Source organism: Herpailurus yagouaroundi, unplaced genomic scaffold (genome assembly GCF_014898765.1).
Source record: "Herpailurus yagouaroundi ecotype Mexico unplaced genomic scaffold, PumYag 197, whole genome shotgun sequence".
NCBI classification, from domain to species: Eukaryota; Metazoa; Chordata; class Mammalia; order Carnivora; family Felidae; genus Herpailurus; species Herpailurus yagouaroundi.
Window position 1 is genome coordinate 27901499 of NW_024412428.1, and position 20334 is coordinate 27921832.

Sequence of the window (20334 nt, forward strand, 5' to 3'; positions counted from 1 at the left end):
ATTTGTGACTTCGAGCTCCGTGTAGGGCTCTGTGCTGACAGCTCAGAGCTTGGAGCCTGCTTCGGATTCTGGGTCTCCCTCTTGCTCTGCCCCTCCCCTGCTCATGCTCGGTTTCTCTCTCTCTCTCAAAAATAAAATAAACATTAAAAAATTTTAAATAATCCATCTTGGCATAAAATGCATCGAATATCTGTTCACACATAACTCAGATGTCTTGACAAAATGATGCATGTAATTTCAGGAAACCTAAAATACCCAGTTTACCTGGCATATTCTAAGGGAACTCCTTCAATGTTTACAAGCAATATGTATAATGTGCTTTATATATTAATATGACAACTTTTTAGGGCATTTGAGAAGAGGTAACAGACACCTCAGAGGATAAAAATGATGCAGGCTTACTTTGCTTTGATGTTAAATGCATTCCCACAAAATCAATTTAATCAAACAATTTAAATTCTGGCTGTCTTACTTTGTCCCCTTTATTCTCTCTTTGACTATATGATAAACAATTATGCCTCGGAAAAAAAAATTATTCAGCATAAAGCAGTATCTAAATTAAAACTGAAAATATCAGGGCATGAATTTGCAAACATTGATGATTTCTTGTCATTAAAAAAATTTTTTTTCAATGTTTACTTATTTTTGAGAGACAGAGCATGAGCAGGGGGTAGAGAGAGAGGGAGACACAAAATGCCAAGCAGGCTCCAGGCTCTGAGCTGTCAGCACAGAGCCTGATATGGGGCTCGAGCTCACAAACCGTGAGATCATGACCTGAGCTGGAGTCAGAGGCCTAACTGACTGAGCCATCCAGGTACCCCGATTTCTTATCATTTTTGTTAGCAGACTGCGTGGTTTTATTTTTTTAATTAATTAATTAATTAAAATTTTATTTTTTAAATTTACATCCAAGTTAGTTAACATATAGTGCAACAATTATTTCAGGAGTAGATTGAGACTGCGTGGTTTTAAATCCTGTCTGTGCTACTTCCTGTGTGAACTTTGTGTCAGTTTCTTCACTGGTAAAATTTAGATAAAAATCGTGATTGTCAGTAATGAATGTGAAGCTCTCAGAACACTGTCTGATTACCTAGGAGGAGTCATTAGCTTTATTTACCTTTATCGCCTTGATTTCTTCCCTTTAAGATATTTAAGAGTGGAAGAGTAGTTACAGGCTGACAAAAAGTTCACAGCTAATGTAAATTTTATAGTTGTTACATTATTTACATTATTATATGCGTTACATTGTTAAGTTGTGTTTTTTTCTCCTTTGGCAGGAAAGTCTAAAAGGACGAAAAACACAGACCTAAATGTTAACGGCCAAATGAGCCCTGTTAACATTTCTAAAAATAAAAATAATAGCCACATAGATGTAGAGTTAAAAATACAGAAAGGTGGGGCGCCTGGGTGGCGCAGTCGGTTGAGCGTCCGACTTCAGCCAGGTCACGATCTCGCGGTCCGTGAGTTCGAGCCCCGCGTCGGGTTCTGGGCTGATGGCTCAGAGCCTGGAGCCTGTTTCCGATTCTGTGTCTCCCTCTCTCTCTGCCCCTCCCCCGTTCATGCTCTGTCTCTCTCTGTCCCAAAAATAAATAAATGTTGAAAAAAAAAAATACAGAAAGGTATTTTGGCAGGCAGAATAACGTCTCCCTTTCTACCCCAAAAATGTCCATGTTCAAATCTGCAGAAGTAGTGAATGTTACTTTACGTGGCCAAAGAGACTTTGCAGATGTGGTTACAGGGGGATCCTTGAGAAGGGGAGATTACCCTGGATGATGCAGTGGGCCCAATGTAATCACAACAGTCATTCAAAGTGGAAGAGAAGGGCAGGAGGGGAGATCAGAATGATGCACTGTGAGACTCAACCCGCCTTTGTTGGCTTTGGAGACGTTGGAAGGGGCCATGAACCAAGGAATACGGGCAGCCTCTGGAATCTAGAAGGCGCAAGGAAATACTTACATCATCTTCTTTAGTTCCACCCCAAAAGTTGGTGCCTCCGGCATAGCTGGGAATGTTCAACACTGCTATTCCTTGCAGACTGGGGAGAGGGATATACTGCCCATCACACTGTAAGGTAAAGAGCTTAGAAGTTAGAGAAAAAGAGCAAAACCACTAGTTGGGAAGCCACTAGAATGCCAAAGACAAAGGATGATGGAGGGAAGTGTGTTGGTAATGTTTGCTCTCCTGGAAACATATTCCTACACATTACCTTTATCTTATTTTTTTAACTAAAAAAAAATTTAAGGTGTAAATTACTATAGTTGTTACAGAAAACCAACCTTAAAAATATTAACGTTTCTGCCCAGATCAGGCGGCACTTTTCTTTTTTTTTCAAGTCACTTACATTTTCACTTGTATTAGGGTCATCTTTGTGCTTATTATAAGCATCCTTTTGAAAGCAAGCTGAGTGAGGGCGTCTGGGTCCTAGCCACCCCATCTAGCCCCTCTCAGAACTCCTGCTACTGGGCTGCCACTCTGTCACTAACGGTGGCTGGCCAAAACTCCGGGTGAGTTTCTCCAGTAGCCAAAACCAAAGCCAGGGAGAGAAAAACCATGCATGTCAGGAAGTATCTTATACTTACTGTGTCTTCTAATTAATCACAAAAATGAAAACTAAATTACCACTGAAATAGGAAACAAATATCATATGGCTGGTGAGTAATTATACGTGACATGTAAGTCAATTCTCAATCCTTCACCTTAAAAAAGAAGAGCTTGCAGATGTCATTCTTAAAATAGGGGCTATATTGTCATTAAATAATTCCTGCAGTAAAAGATAATTAACATAACTTTATAACATTGCCTTTTAATACCCAATCAAAATCGTCTCCACTCCTTAGAACAAATGAGAATCCAATTCCAATCCATATTCAACCACTTGAAATAACTGAGAACATTTTATGCTTGATTGTACTCCTATAGGTATTTTTTCCACCTTCTTTTCTTTTTCATAAAAACACATTCAAAGGTCTATACTCTATCCAAAGGGCCAAGCATGGTACCCAGCAGGTGCTCAATGTGTATTTCTTAAAATGAACACACATTAAGTATTTAGTAGAATAATGAACTTTTTCTGAATCCAATAAACTGAACAGGCAGCTCTGTGTGCTTTAGAACAGCTCTTCAAATCATATCACTAACTTAAAGGAAATGGAAAAAATGCCAGTAACATCCATCTTAATTTTTAAATATATTTTTTAATGTTTATTTATTTCTGAGAGAGGGAGACAGAGCCTGAGCAGGGGAGGGGCAGAGAGAGGGAGACACAGAATCCAAAGCGGGCTCCAGGCTCTGAGCTGTCAGCACAGAGCCCGACGCCAGGCAGGCTCGAACCCAGGAATCACGAGATCATGACCTGAGTTGAAGTCAGACCCTTAACCGACTGAGCCACCCAGGCACCCCACATCCATCTTAATTTTATAAGCGGTGATAAATCAAACTAGCTGATCATGTGGTTATGTTCTAGTGTGGAAGGCATAACGGGTTTATCTTTACTAAAACATTTAGTTGATAATGAATGAGCCAGTGCTCATTCCAGTATTAAGATAACACCTAAAATAATAACACTCTGTTTAATCTACATACTTCTCTGTATGTAGGCGATACCTTAATTTAAAATATCTGGCTATAAAAAGACACAAGAAAGAAAGACATGCATATTGGCATAAACTATGAATCCTGGACCAAGGGTGAAAGAAAATAAAAGTCACAGAAGTTAGTAGACTTTTCAGAGCCATGTCTCCAACCATCTTTCTCCTCTTATTGGAGATTAAATAACTTTTGCTGTCCTCAATTTCCCATTTAAATTAGTAAAAAACTACTGAAAAATTTAAATGCTCAAGATCTCTTTTTAGTTTACTAACTATTGTTAGAAATAATTGGAACGAATATACATTTGAATTAAGAGTCTATTTACTATAAATGTTTTTTTCAGGGATTTCTGAAACATCAGGCCATCATAGAATTGGGTCAAGATTTATAAACTTAAATGAGAAAATCTGTGAGAATCTGTTACAAATGCTCTCCTATAAATGCACTCTCATGGCTGCACCTTCTCACGGGGCACCAAGACTCCACAGTAGCATCCAAATTTCAGGCGCCAATGATAATGATAAGTGTATTGGTCATATCCAGGGTCTAGCCCTCCCTTAGTATAAAGTTGGTAATCACTTCCACTGAGTGTTTAAACACTCAGAGAGGAATTGAAGCCAATTGAGTTGCCCAAATGAAATTATTTTTCTAAGTAAGATAACATGAAATATCTTTACTTCAAGATGAACTTACCTCAAGTTGAACTCTCTGTTCTAAATTCTTATACGACCTTTGTAATAACTCCCGGGTTCCGAGGACTCCATACCACATCAAATTTTTAGTTCGGCTCCTGAAAATAAATATTGGCAGACATTTCAATAGCTATTATTTATTCATCTTTAAAGGCAGAGCAAGCAAAAGAGGTAATAAATGAAATTAAAGTGAAATTGCCTGCCTGTAATAACATTATAACTATTACCCAAAATTACCTGCATTTTTCAGGGTGTTCTTCTCTCTTATTATTAAATTCTAATGAAATTTTTGCATCTAATCCAATCCCAAAGTAATTGTTCATGACACATTTTTCTGAATATCCATCTCTGTGATAATATGGAAAAGTACATAAGAGTCAATTTCAGATTCATAACAATTACAACTTGCACACAAAACAGCACTTAAAACCATTTAAGTTTCCATTCCTTACAGAAGAGAGTAAAACTTAGCAGGAATTATTTCCTGTTCATATGCCATGTGTACAACCCCAGTACATATGTGTAATTTTTGGTACATGTGGTAAAAGGGATAGGGGGCCACGCAGAGACAGAATCATAGTAACGCTTTTCTAAAACTTGTAATAAAACCTTGGTTCTTTTACTTCCTACGTGAGCCCTTTACTACATACATAAGTGGGAGGGTCTTGCAGTCAGGTGCCAATCCTCCTTTCTTGATCATTAGAAAGTCTCATCCGCTGTACTCTTATCAATGGACAAACTATATGTTAACTAACATGAATTTAAATTAAAAAAATATGGTGACATCTTTGAGGAGTGTCATTAGAGAAATGAGATGTAAGAGAAAGATTATATGCAGAAGTAAAAGTTCATACTGAACTGCCAAAAAAAAACACCCGAAACAAAAAACAAACAAAAAAACACCTGTACTTTTAAGAAGGGAAGAGATCAATGTGGGCCAGATGCTTCCTGAAATAAATAATACAGTATTACAGGGAAGAGTGAATACAGGTATGCCTCATTTTGCCATAGGGAAATGGGCTAGACAGGACCTACCTCGAGAACAGATCCTGAAAACAACTGTGTTTCAAATGCATCAATGTACTCATCATCATCAACTTTTGAAATTTTCTGATGACCCCCTTTTTTTTTTTTTAGCGTTTATTTATTTTTTGAGACAGAGAGAGACAGAGCATGAATGGGGGGAGGGTCAGAGAGAGAGAGGGAGACACAGAATCTGAAACAGGCTTCAGGCTCCGAGCTGTCAGCACAGAGCCCGACGCAGGGCTTGAACTCGTGAACCACGAGATCATGACCTGAGCCGAAGTCGGACACTTAACCGACTGAGACACCCAGGCGCCCCTGATGACCCTTTTTATATGGGGAAGCATATTTCTTGTAACGCATTGACAATTTTACCGTTTGTATAAAGTAGAAACAAGAAAAGTCAAAACGAGATATTTACAAAAGTATTTCCTTACACGGAATCTGGATCTGGGTCAATAAATGGCGTTGCACCAAAAGGATCAATATTTGCCAGTAACATCTTGTTGATAATAGAACTCCCAGCAATTGAGGCAGCTAATCCTGCTCTTAAACCTGGACAGAAAAATAAATACATACAGGATCACATGTTAAGAAAAAAGATAAAGAAAGAGCCAGTGCATTGTTTTCAGGCTTCATCTCAGATACCTTGCCCCCAAAGCATGATTTTCAGTGTCTAATCTTCTCATTATTCAAAACCAAAAACTATAACATTGGTGATTACAACCAGGATCCATATGTTGTCATAAAAAATGCAGCTGATGAAGACTCAAATAAGAGTCTCTTTGTGACAGTTTCTCATTTACCATTCTAGTGATTCTATACTTCAACAAGTAAATATTACCTCCTATGTTACAGCAAATAAGGCGGTAAATGTAAGGAATTTGCAATAAAGGCTGAATTAGCAAGAATGTCACGGTGTTACTACTTCCATACGCTCAAAACATAGATAATAATATTCAATCAAAAGTATTAACAGATATACTAAGTGAAATCCCAGTGTTGGTATCAACGGTAAGTATAAAAATATTAAGCACAGGTATTTAAGAGCAGTATTGAACGCAAAAAAGTGAAGCATTTATCTTACCTCTACATATGTAAAACCTCAAATTTATTTCAACAAGCAGTTAGCTTTCTACTAAGTAGTTAAGATATTCAAAGCTAATCAATTTTATGATCTACCCAACCCAAAACTGAGGCTAGAAGCATTAAACTCTGCAAAGAAGAAAAATAACAAGGGCCTAAGGGAATAAACAAACAAAAAGGAAAGAATAGTGAAGAAAAGTATGTCCTGGAATTGAGAACCACTAGGAAATTAGGGAAAAAGTCCTTTTTTTAAGCCAATATTCCTTTCCTCAACAGTGTGGTCTTCTAGAAGATCATTATTCATTATTTCAGCTACAAAGTTTAGCTGGTTATTAAATAATCAAAATGAATTTCATTCTGTCATTTATTTTCATAGTTTTGAATCTGCCACGGCCGACTTAGTTATGCCAGTTTCTTTTATGTCTACATAAGTAAATAAATGGACAAAGCCACTATTTTGGTAAGAAAAGAAGCACACTTCAGACAGGTGAAGAATCAGGCTCCAGCCACAGAAAAGGATAATATTTTCTAAAATGTTTTAAGGTCAGGCATATTTACAGCTTTAGCCAGAAAGGTCATCTCATGGTTTCAGGTTTGAATAGAAATACAACCTCTAGACGTGGAGGTCTTTTTCCAGAATCAAACATGTTATGGGTTTATCTACTTTAATATTTCACTGAGATATAATTCACATACCATGAAATTCACCTTTTAAGTAAGTGCATAATTTGGCTGTTTGTAGTATATACACAAAGTTGTGCAATGATCACTACCATCACATTTAGAACATTTTTTATTACTCTACAAAAAACACCCCGTACCTGTTAGTAGTCATTTTCCTTGCCCCCCATTCCCCACATCCTCAGGCCCTGGAAACCACTCACCTATGTTCTCTCGGGACTTGACTACTCTGGGCATTTTATATAAATGTAATCATACAGTATGTGGCTTTTTATGTCAAGCTTCTTTCACTAGGCATAATGTTTTCAGAGGTATTCATGTTGCAGCATGTATCAGTGCTTCATTCTTTTTTTTAAAGATTTTATTTTTAAGTAATCTCTACACCCAGCATGGGGCTCAAACTCACAACCCTGAGATGAAGAGTTGCATACTCCCCTGACTGAGCCAGCCAGCACCCCCGTTCTTTGTTCTTTTTAATAGATGACTAACAGTCCACTGTATGGATATTGTACATTTTGTTTTTCCATTCATCAATTGATGATTATTTGGGTTGTTTCTTCTATTTGGCTATTATGAGTAATGTTGCTATAAACAGTAACGTACAAGTTTTTGTGTAGACGTGTATTTTTACTTCTCATGGGTGTATACCTAGTAGTGGGTTTTTGGGTTATATGTTAACTCTGTTTAATTCTTTGAGGAACTGCCCAACTGTTTTTGCAAAATGGCTGCATCATTTCATATGCTAACCAACAGAGTATAAAAGTTCCAATTTTTCCACATCCTTGCCAATATTTGTTATTATCTGCCTTTTTTGATCATAGCCATCCCAGTAAAGTGAAGTGGTATTTCATTGTGGTTTTGATTTGCATTACCCTGATGACTAATGAAGATGAGCATCTTTCCATGTGTTTATTGACCACTTGAATATCTTTTTGCAAGAGATCCTTTGCCCATTTTTAAATTGAAGTATTTGTCTTTACTGTTGAATTTTAAGAGCTCTTTATATATTTTGAATACTAGTCCCTTATCACATATACTATTTACAAATATTTTCCTTTATACTATGGATTGTCTTCTTTCTTTCTTCCTTTTCATTTATCCTTTTTCATTCATGAGAGGAGAAAGTTTCATGGAAAGCCACAACAATCCAGAATCTGCAAAAACTAAAAATCAATGTATCATTTTGATAATGGCATATTGTCAGTTCATCAGACCAACTACCCCTCCTCACTTTGAGGGAAAATTGAAAAGCTGAGCAAAATGTAAAATGAATTTATTTGAAGATCATTAAAGAGGTAGACCAAAGATGAGGGCTTACCAACCAACCATTAGAAAAGGAGAATGACTCAGTCAGGTGAGCCCAGGACTCAGGGATAGCTCTTTTTTTGTTTTTAACTTTTTTTCTAATTTTTATTTATTTTTTTTGAGAGAGTGAGCACATGTGTAAAGGGGGAGGGGCAGAGGGAAAGAGAATCTTAAACTCAGCATGGAGCCTGATGCAGGGCTTAATCTCACAACTGTGAGATCGTGACCTGAGCTGAAATCAACAGCTGGACACTTAACCGACCAAGCCACAAAGGCGTCCTTAACTTTTTACTTTATATTATTGTGGTAAGAACACTTACTATGAGACCTACCCTCTTAACAAATTTTTAAGTGTACAAGGCAGTATTGTTAACTCTAGGTACAATTTTGGACACCAGATCTCGAGAACTTACTCACCTTGCTTAACTGAAATTTTATGCAGCTTGAAAGGCAACTCCTCATTTCCTCTTACTTCTAGTTGTTGGCAACCACCATTCCACTCTTTGATTTTATGGTTTTGACTATTTTAGATACTTCATGGAAGTGAATCATGTAGTACTTGTAATGTTGTGACTGAATTATTTCACTTAGCATAATTTCCTCCAGGTCCACTCACATTATGACAGATTACAGATTTTTTTTTTTTAAGATGAACAATATTCCAATGTATGTATATACCATGTGTTCTTTATCCATTCATCACTCAGTGGACATTTAGGTTGCTTTCATGTCTTAGATGTAGTGAATAGTGCTACAATAAACATGGGAGTGCTAATATCTCCTCAAAATTCTGATTTCAATTCTTTTGATAAATTCCCAGAGTGGGATAGCTGGATCATATGGTAGTCCTAATTTTAGTTTTTTTAAAAAAAATTTTTAATGTTTATTTTTGAGAGAGAGAGAGAGAGAGAGAGAGAGCAAGCAGGGGAGGAGCAGAGAGAAAGGGAGACACAGAATCCGGAGCAGGCTCCAGGCTCTGAGCTGTCAGCACAGAGCCCAATACGGGGCTTGATCCCACAAGCTGTGAGATCATTACCTGAGCTGAGATCAAGAGCTGGACACTTAACTGAGCCATCCAGCCACCTCACATCCCCCCCAACACTTGTTGCCTTTTGATTTTTTTTTTGTTTGTTTTTTGATAATAGCCATCCTGAGTAGTGTGACGTGACAGCTCATTATGGTTTTTAATCTGCATTTCCCTGATGGTTAGTGACTTGAACATCTTTGGTTTGGTACCAGGGTAACACTGGCCTCAAAGAATGAGGTGGAAAATGTTCCTTCCTCGTTTAGTTTTTGGAAGAGTTTGTGAACTGCTGATATTAATTCTTTAAACACTTGGCAGAGTTCATTAGTGAAGTGATTTGGACCTGGCCTTTTCTTTGTAAGAAGTTTTATTGTAGGTCTAGTTAGATTTTCTCTTCTTGAATCGGTTTTGTGGGAATAAGCTTAGGAATTTTCTGAGCCTCTGCCAATGGGTTAACAAGGCATAAAGAATTAGAAAGTCATAGGATGTTCACACCCAAGTTTGGGTAAACAAGATTAGGTAAGTAAGATTAGATAAGGTGGAGCAAAGGCCCCAGTATAGATAGGGCGGGGCAAAAGCCCCAGTATAGGTAAGGCCTGGGCACAGGCCTCAGTATAGATAAGGTGGGACAAAGGCCCCAGTATAGGACAAATGTATATGAGGTAAACAAGATTAGGTATTCAGGGTGGAAACAACCCCCAATTTAGTACTTACAATAGCAGAAAGCTGCTTTCGCAGGAAGGAAGGACCAAATTAGGTGAACAGGTAAATAGGGCTAGCGACTGAAGCAGGGCAAAGTTGCCCAGAGGGCAACTAGCTAATTAGCAAAAGAAAGGTGCCTTGTTGACCCTGAGGTAGCATGCTCTGTCTTTCTTGTCCCCTAGACCAGTTTAGGTAAACAGAGGTGGTGCCTCTTGTCTGCTATAAACAACCTTCTGCCTAACACCAGGATTTTGCTTTGTATTAACCCAAATCCCTAACCCCCGCATATCTTCAAAACCCCCTTTCCCTCACGCCCATGAGTTAATGTTCACGATTTCACTGTCTCTTTGTGCACACCCATCACCACATTTGTAAGCCTTCTTTTTTTTTTTTTTTTTTTTTTTTTTATTTATTTTTGGGACAGAGAGAGACAGAGCATGAACGGGGGAGGGGCAGAGAGAGAGGGAGACACAGAATCGGAAACAGGCTCCAGGCTCCGAGCCATCAGCCCAGAGCCCGACGCGGGGCTCGAACTCACGGACCGCGAGATCGTGACCTGGCTGAAGTCGGCCGCTTAACCCACTGCGCCACCCAGGCGCCCCATAAGCCTTCTGATCCTAATAAAAACAGAACTAGGACCCTTACTTGGGGCTCTTGTCTTCTCCTGGACATCAGCTTCTCTCTCACATTTTTAATTCTGCATCCCACTTTCTTGCTAGACAAGAAAGAACTCCAGACCCAGAGTCTACAACACAGTTTTAGTAGTTTGCATGCTTCTAGGAGTTTGTCCGTTTCATTGAAGTTATCTAATTTATTGCCATGTAATGTTGATAGCTTTCCCTTATTTATAATCCTTTCTATTTCTGTAAGGTTGTTAGTGATATCTTTCCTCTTTTATTCCTGATTTCAGTAATTTGAATCTTCTTTTATTTCCTTGGTCCCTCTAGATAAAGACTTGTCAATTTTGTTAAACTGTTCGCAGAACCAACTTCTGGTTTCATTGATTTTCTGTATTGTTTTGTATTCTCTTTGTCATTTATTTACACTCCAATATTTCTTCCTTCCTTCCTAGTGATTGCTTTCAGTATGTTTGCTCTTCTTTTACCAGTTTATTAAGGTGGAGAGTTAGGTTTTGAGATCTTTCTACCTCTTTAATATAGGCCTTTACAGCTATAAATTTCCCTCCAAACACTTCTTTAACTACATCAAGTAAGTTTTGGTATGGTGTATTTTTTGTTTTCATTCATATCAAAGGATTTCAAAATTTTTCTTATGGTTTTTTTTTTCTTTAACCCACATATTGCCACATTCCCAACATTTCCATCTGTTATGGATGTCTAATTTCATTCCATTGTGGCCAAAGATCATCCTTTGTATAATATTTCAATCTTTCTAAATTTATTGAAAGTTGTTTTATGGCTTCATATATGGTCTATCCTGGAGAATGTTCCATATGCACTAGACAATGTGCACTCTGTGGCTGTTATGTGGAGTGCATTGTAGACATTTGTTAGGTCTACTTGTTTTATGTGTCTTTCAGTTCTTCTATTTCCTTCTTGATCTCTCTCTAGTTGTTCTATTCACTACTGAGAGTGGGATACTAAAGTCTCCAACTATTATTATTTTTGAATTGCAATTCACCTTTTAAAAGAGCATGTAGGAGAGACTGACTTTAAGGGTGTAATTTGGGATCCAATCTACCCTGGAATAAATCTTGACAGTTCTCACTAGGTCAAACAACTGGAACTTAAGGAGACATCTGAGACATCTCTATTTTCCTCCTTCCCTGCTGTACAAGTTCTTTGGTTTTCACTAGCACTAACTGAATCCCGAGGTAAATTCATCTCATCAGAGCTGGCATAGATGCCTCAGATGTTCCAAAACGAAGCGATATTAGTAGTAGTCTAAAAATGACTACAGAGAGACCTGTGGCTTGCAACTAAAAGGAAAGCTGTGGAGATACTTAAGAGGTAGTAGAACATAGGATTGGATTTACCCAAGGTGCTTAATAAATGCAGATTCTTGAGCTCTATTCTAGATAAAATTTCTCAGGGCAGGGCCCCAAAACATATATTTTAATACTTCCAAGGTAATTCTTACACATACATACACACACACACACACACACACACACACACACACACACACAAGTCTAAGGATCTAGAGTCTGGTTGATAAGAGTGACAAGAACATTCTCTCAAAGGGACATTTATCTTTCAGACCACATTTCAATAGTTCATGGAAGTGAATACTTAATACATTTTCACAGAAATACTTAAAAAAATACCATGTTTCAGAATCTATACTACCTGGGCAGATTATTCTGGTGTTGAGCACAGGCAGGTTTTCTTTGCTGGTTGCCACAGCTGGACCAGGGCCAGAGTCAGTTTGGGAACGACTTGCCCGGCCATCTGGAGACCGAGGTGCAGGTGCAGTTTTAACTGTTGGCAAAAAGTCCCAATTATAAAAAAGATAATGGTAAAGCTATTAAAGTAAGCAAGTCCTTATAAATTCAGGACATAAGATAGTTTAATGCATGTTGAAATCAGTTAGCAGAACTGAAAATATTACATTGCGTTTACCTATTCTTTTCCCTTTGTTTTCACTTTCTTGAGATTTACTGAACGGAGGGATTCTGCCACGGGTCTTGATCACTCATTTCAAACAGATGGAGATCAGTAGAACATAGACGCCTATCATAATTAAAGCTCAGTAACACTCATAATTTGAATGTGACCAACCCATAGTGTTTTATGTAGGTGATGAATCGTGGGAATCTACTCCCAAGACCAAGAGCACACTGTATACACACTGTATGTTAGCTAACTTGACAATAAATTATATATATATATAAACAAAGATAAAAAGAAACTTTGAAGCCTGATGACTTTTGCAAATGGAACATATGTGTTATAATGTATACTACCAATGCATTCTTTTTGTCATAAGTGTTGAGTGATCAGAATTAATTAACGTAGTTCCTACAGCTAATGTGCAAAACGTGAGTTAACATCGTCTTCTATACATGAAAGGAAGATGGTATTTTTTTTCAAATGAAACCGACATATGTTTCCTGCACTTCTCAATTAATTATAAATTCATAACAATGATTTACCCAGAATGGTTCTATCATATTCTTGTAAATGCTCAATACATTTAAAAAGTTATACCAAACCAGAATTTTTCTCAAAGTAAACAACAAAAAAGGAGATTTAATTCTGTCTAAACTGGGGTAATTTTTAATGGAGAGCAAATAGTATCTTTAACTCAATTAGGAGCTATTGGCAGGTGTTTTAAAAAAACCAGTAATCCTCAAACTCAATTTAAAAATACTTGAAAATTTAATTATCTTTACTCTCCCTAAGACTAATTACAAACTAACCATATTAATCTTACACTCTCTTCTGTCTCTTCAAAAACAGTCCAGTTGTACTAAAGAAAAGTAGCAGAACAGCTCACTTTTTTCTTTTTTTTGGACAGATGTGAGACCTGGGGCTAATTTCTAATAAAAACAATCTTTTGATATTCATCTCTGATCAAAAGCAGACAGCATCTTAGTGACTAAGATTGATGTAATATTGCAGGTAACTAAATTACTGTTTCATGGTTTTTCTTAAACATAACATCTCATTGATCATAGTAACATACTGTATTATACATTTCAGGCATATGAATTATTGCATAATTTAATAATATAATGAATGTTCTTAAAAAATAACGATTATTTAATACAGAAATGCTTCAATTGCTACTGACTCCCACTAAATTGGATTACTAGCTAGAAAATAAAATCAAATATTGCAACATTAAAGACTTGTATAAATTTACGTCTATTTCAATATCAATATCTATAGCTGCATACCCATATGTTTCAGTTTTCTTTGCAGACTAAATGCAAGTGCTCAGTTCATGAGACTATATAGTAAGATGGGATGATAGCTGGTTGGAAAACCAGCTACCGTTTTACAGTGAGTGCTGAAAAACCAATCGTCCCAAGAGAGCCTTCCTTATCTTAGGGAAAATTGTCATGCAGCATATTGTAAGAATGCCATTTGCAGTCCTGCTTAAGTCAACTTCGTTAAGGGATGAAAACATACAAGTCAGCTTATTAAATTCTAGATGAAGTAAATTTGAGACGATACAATGAAGCTTCCAAAGATTTTGACAGGATGTAATGGTAGATCCAAATTGAAAAGATAAAAGTTCATAGGGATGAACATAAACTACTATCATTAGATTTAAAAAAAAATCACTTGCACAAAACAGGAGGAAAACAGGCTTATATGGCATTACTATAGAACAGTCCATAACAAGAACTCTTAGGGAAGCCTTCGAAAACCAAAATTGCCCAGAATGTGTAGTGTATGGCTAGCGGTGTGCTATTATCTGGAGGGCTGCATTCAAAATGGGGCATCATATTGACCAATTGAGTGCAACCAGAAAAACAAAGAAGTTTGAAATCAAGTTAAAAATTGGTAAAAGAATTAGGAGATAATATGGAAAAGAAGATATAAGGGGTAGAAGAGGATATGATGCCATGAAAGCTGTTTTCAAAGGTCTGCCACATGGTAGAGTTATCTTCAATACTGTGAGGTAATGTATAGGAAATTGTTTTTAACTATTCATAAAGCACCACACAAACGCCAGCAGTTGTTGCTATTAACATTATCACACATAAAACTCCATTAGTTAGTGTGATCATGGGTAGAAATTTAAGAAGAAAATATAAAGCTGAATATAGAGAAAAGCTTTCTAACAATTGAGAGCTGATGTTAAGAATGGGATGTATTGAAAGTGAGTGGCGGGGCATCTGGCTGGTTCAGATGGGAGAGCTTGGGACTCTTGATCTTGAGGTCATGAGTTCAAGCCCCACGCTGGGTGTAGAGATTACTTAAAAAAAAATACAATATTAAGAAAAAAACAAAAGAAAGTGAGTGGCCATCTGTCAAGAGGGTTATAAAGTATGCCTGTATTGGATTATATGCTGCGACAGGGACCGTTAAGGTCCCTACAGTCTAAGGTTATAGAGTTGGGTCGTGTGCTGAAATAGGTACACGTAAAGTCTAAAAGGGCTAAGGTTGTAGAATATGTATGCATTGGTTGCATGCCAGACATGTGAGGTCTGATTTCAAAGTTGCTAAGAGTTTCACATATAATTAAGGAGAATTCTTTGGAAGTTAATGTAATTAGTAGCAACGGCAGTGGCAGGAATAGCAATAGCACTGGTAATAGTGATAATGACTGCAAACACTCTTTCAGAGCACTATGTACCTGACTCTATTCTAGGCACTCCACGTATCTTAACTTCCTCAACCTTCACAACAGGTAGGCATGTCATTATCCGCATTTCACAAACAAGGAAACCACAGAGAAATGAAGCAATCTGCCCAAGTGTATGTGTAATGAAAATAAAGCAAAAGCTTAATGAACGCAGTTCTGATTTAATAGTGTTGACTTTTCATTAGTATTATGCGATTACTTTCATATTACTTCTCAGCTTCGTTAATACTTTAATTTCTGCTTTGTTTTATTCTACTAAATTAACAGCTATTCCTTTATACAATCTGAAATATTAAAAATATAAATTCATCTTTGAACTTCAACAGGCAACTACATATTAATTTCCTGGAAAAAATAATTTTAGTAGAGATAGGGTTGTAACTAGACGTCCAGTGATTTTAGAGATTAATGTAGCAATAGGAAATTCGCAAACCATCCGAGCTGATCAGTGGAATTCAAGGGACCGCTAAGCTACTGAAATGCCAAATTCCGTGCCTGTGGGACCTACTGCTTTCACAGAATTCTCAAATGCATCTGTAGGCTAAAAACAGGTTAAAATCTGTTGATTTAGGTGTTTCTTCCTTTTTTCTTCAGGAAAATGAAGAGATTTAGCTATGGTTGGTCCCAGAATCCTTAGTTCATTATGATGATCTCCAGATTATCTGATAAACAAGGGATGTGACTACTTGACAATACTCTAAATGTTACCTTTATTATTCTACTATTCACGAATATCTAAGCTTTAACTTTTGAAAAGCCTTGTTAAAATTAAAATACAAAGTTTATTACAAACCGATAAGCCTTTTGAAAAGTAAAAGCAGAATTACATTTTATTGAATTCCAAAATAATTAGTTTTCTTACCAGTTGAAGGCTCTTTTGCACCATCATCTTTAGATTCTTCTTTAGATTCATCTGTTTCTGTGCTATCGTTATCGAATGACTGGCTAACTGGTTCACAAGGGTGAACACTCTGTTCATCCAGAACTTTAAGTAGTCGGAGAGAAATATGTTTGGACAAGTAAAAGTAAAATCCATAAATATTAATGTATGCTTAAAAAGGAAAATGAAACATAAACCAAAAGAAATTCCATATGCACAAATTAACACTAGTTGATAAGTTTGGGGTGATGTCTCTAAGTACTAGAGATTATACAACTAAATATTTAAAATTGTAAAAGTTATATTTTTACCAGAAGAAAAAAATAAAAAATTTGAGATGAAATACAAGTCCAACTACAAGTTATAACCTATAAAAGGGATTTCAATGTTAATTTTTAATTAAAGTTAACTTCAGTCCACTATTAAAATTCTAAGAGAGGTATATATATTATATTAATACAAAAAATTAAAATATAGGTGGAGCTTTTACAAACTCTTTAAAAAACAACGTAAACATTCAGGAAACAAATTTAAGAAAGTATTTTCAAAGTAGTTTACAGGTTTGATTTTCTTTGAGAACTCAACAGATTCTAATGACATAGAAGATATTTAAAATTTTATAATTATTACTTAATTTTCAATATTTCCAGTGTACTTTATCTCTGAGATGTAACTTTATTTAACATCTTTAACATATTTAACAATAAATATGCTGATCCTTACTACTAAAACAAGAGAGGGGATAGATTTCATTCTAATGGCCCTATCTTCTGTCTTGCCTGAAAATTTTCTATGTGTGTATAGCCTGACCAGTGTGAAAACTCCATTGTGCTTGCAATATAAGAATGCTGCTAACTTCTTCAAAAGCTGATTTCGTTCATGTGTACCTTTGCCGGCTTCTTCAATGACTTGCCTCACTGCTTTCTTTAAACTGTTTGCCCGCAACATTATTTCGTTTGGTCTCACAGCTTTCTGGGAGGAAGGTTTTGCAGGGTCATCGGTGAGTTGTTCTTTGTTTTCACACAAAGATTCTTCACTGGAAGATTCCACGGTATCTTCTTCTACAATCAGAGAGCTGATGCCTGGGAGAACGGGGGCAGCCTGGGAATCTGTGTGTAAAGCTTGAAGCAGTTGTTCAAGCTTTTCATTTAGGACTGAACACTAAGAAAACAAAAATACACTAATGAATCTCCATTTTGTGGGAATGGAAAATGATAATTTAAGTGAATGGCTTCTGATTTTAGAGGAAAGATGCCTATATTAATATTTACCATTAACAGGCCATCTATTATAGATTATACTTTAGATAGTTTATGGACTAAGTAATCTATCACTTTTAAAAGAAGTACAATTATGGGAATTTTTACATGCACGTCCAGAATATTCCAATTCTACCATCTTTATATAACTATTTTCCCTTAAAAGAAAGTCTCTAGGGGCGCCTGGGTGGCGCAGTCGGTTAAGCGTCCGACTTCAGCCAGGTCACGATCTCACGGTCTGTGAGTTCGAGCCCCGCGTCAGGCTCTGGGCTGATAGCTCGGAGTCTGGAGCCTGTTTCCGATTCTGTGTCTCCCTCTCTCTCTGCCCCTCCCCCGTTCATGCTCTGTCTCTCTCTGTCCCAAAATAAATAAAAAACGTTGAAAAAAAAAAAAAAAAGAAAGTCTCACAACTATATAACTATATAAAGATATAGTTGTTTTTTCTTAAAAGAACAAACACATTAAAGTGACACATTATGCAGAAAATTTACACGTTACACAGAAAATTTATGCATTATACAGAATATTGCATAAACTTTTTAAAGTAATCAATGTATGGTACTGTTTTGAGCATCACAAATTGCAGGTCTGGCTGAGCCTTGGTAAGCTCTCCTTCAAAGCTTTGGTTTTAAAAGGAGTGAAGGGCACCTAAGGGATTAATGGTTCAAAAAAAGAGCAAAAAAGGAAAATGCACAATGATAAAGAAGTAAAAGAAGATGGAGAAAGAAAAACCAGCTCTCGGACCTTGTTTCTGTCTGCTTCTCTTGAATGACTATGGGTAAAGAAATATTTAGGATGGAAGCTGTTGATGTGACTGCCTAATTTACCTTTTATTCCACACAAGTTCCAGTTCCTTCCGCCTCCATTTATTGGCCTTTGATGTCATGCTAACACAAGGTTACAGTGGAAATAGTTAACAGAAAAAAGTGTGGCTACAGAGGCCTTTCTGAAGCTATCCACAGAGTAGAAAAACAAGAAGAAAAGAGGCTGAAAATGTCAAATGTATGTTTACTTCCATTTTCTTTTCCTTTCACTCAGTTAAACCACCATCGACAGCATGAATCTGGAGGAGACCATTCCTTTTCAAGCCCAAGAACCTTTTGTAAGAACCTTTTGTCATGAACATATGAGAGCAAAGAGAGTAGCTTTTAAGTTTCTTATGTTAGCCTCAGAAAGCTCATAAAGGGGGAAAAAATCTATAAAGAAAGAGGCAAAGCAAGAAACAGAACCCTGAAAGGGACCAAGGGCCATACTGTCTGGGGAACCTAAGGAATGGCGCTAAGATGGACGGACAAAGCCTGACGCCCAGTTTGCCTGGAAATGGAAAGCCATTCCTCTCCCTGCACTGGAACACCAGTGGCTCTGCATCTCCCACCTGTGACCCGACTACTGTGCATTTCTCCTTCAAGATGTCAATCAGTGGGAAAAGGGAGTTGAGTTATAAAATTCGTGTTGTCAGATGGTCTTCAGTAATGCAGTTTTGCTACCAGATAACCATAAAATAGAATATGTTTTAATCCCTTACATCTGATTCAAAAGGACTTTTTCTCTTGATTTAAGATGTTTTGGTAAGAAAGCCACTTAATCAATCTAGCTGTAAAACACCATTCAATGCCAGCATTGTTAGTCAAAACTTTCATGCTCTAAAGGTGACCAGCTTACTTTATTAGCCACAGCATCAGCTGCAACAGCATTTTCCAACGTTTTTTCGTATGCCTTCTCTACTTTGGCAACAAAGTCCTTTACAGTTTCACATAGGATCCTTTGAGGAAAAGAAATGGTGAAATTCAGTAAACCCAGTAGGCTGATTTGGTTTGATTGACAAACATTTTAAAAACAAGCACAATTAGGTAAACTATACCTAAAACAAGCACATTTAGGTCAAAATATAGGGACCATTTGTATAAAAAACCCATACTCTATCTGCTGTGTAACACGTACTGTAGAAGTTCAAGACATTCTAAGTGATAAACGGAAATGTACATGAATACACTTTGCTCTATATAATTTAACTAACAGTCCTTTTAAGGTTATAATAAGTCCTTCTCAAATATTTAAATAAAATTCTTGAGAGGAGCATTTGTAGATCCCATTAAAAAATTTAAAGCATTATCTCTGGCATCTTATATATTTTCATAACAGAACTTGCAATGTTGAAAAAACAAGGATAAATTTGTCACTTAAAGTTGTCACTCTCACTCTAATGTTCATTATCTGGGTATCTTGAAAGTATATTGTTCCTAAAGAGGAAAGAGATTGTGTAGCCAACCTGCCACTTGGATTGAGTTATATTCTCTGCAAATCTATTTCCTTAAGGTGACCAATATAGTCATAGGCAAGACTAATTTAATTTAGATTTTCTTAGTGTCAACAACATATGCTTTACTTGTTCCTTTTACCTAAATTTGGTTTCTTTGCAATAGAAATAGATTAGGAGAAAAAATAATCTGAAACCCCAACACTGACGAAAATCTGTCTTTCAAAAGTCTTTGGGACTGGTGTTGAAACAATCCAACAGAATGGTATGTGACCAGCTTTTTCTAGCATGGGCTTAGTGAGTCTGAAAACAAAATCAGAATTATTTTAAAACAATTATATTTCTCTTTATTATGGATACAGTTTAGGAATTTGAAGGAAAAAACAAGCAGGTTCCAGCAATTATTTTTTTCTATTATCCTCACAATTTTCTCTGGTATGTGAGTGATATAATGATTAAGTTTCCAGATATTTAAGTGTTATGAAATCAAGCCATTCAATAGATAGAGTGTACATACACACACTCCAAACGTTCACATTTATTATCTAAGAAATAAA

General features: G+C 36.6%; 1 protein-coding gene across 8 annotated transcripts in view; it reads right to left on the reverse strand.

Annotated features, from left to right (window-relative positions):
* Positions 1 to 20334, reverse strand: part of DGKH (diacylglycerol kinase eta) — a 179468-nt gene that overhangs the window by 22719 nt on the left and 136415 nt on the right. For all 8 annotated transcript variants that reach the window (XM_040448539.1, XM_040448537.1, XM_040448538.1 and 5 more), the window contains 8 exons: positions 19183 to 19282; positions 17149 to 17422; positions 16244 to 16366; positions 12411 to 12542; positions 5741 to 5858; positions 4518 to 4628; positions 4282 to 4378; positions 1957 to 2064 (listed from right to left, as the gene is read on the reverse strand). In XM_040448539.1, the coding sequence (XP_040304473.1) occupies positions 1957 to 2064; positions 4282 to 4378; positions 4518 to 4628; positions 5741 to 5858; positions 12411 to 12542; positions 16244 to 16366; positions 17149 to 17422; positions 19183 to 19282 (1063 nt within the window). The remainder of the gene's footprint in view (positions 1 to 1956; positions 2065 to 4281; positions 4379 to 4517; positions 4629 to 5740; positions 5859 to 12410; positions 12543 to 16243; positions 16367 to 17148; positions 17423 to 19182; positions 19283 to 20334) is intronic.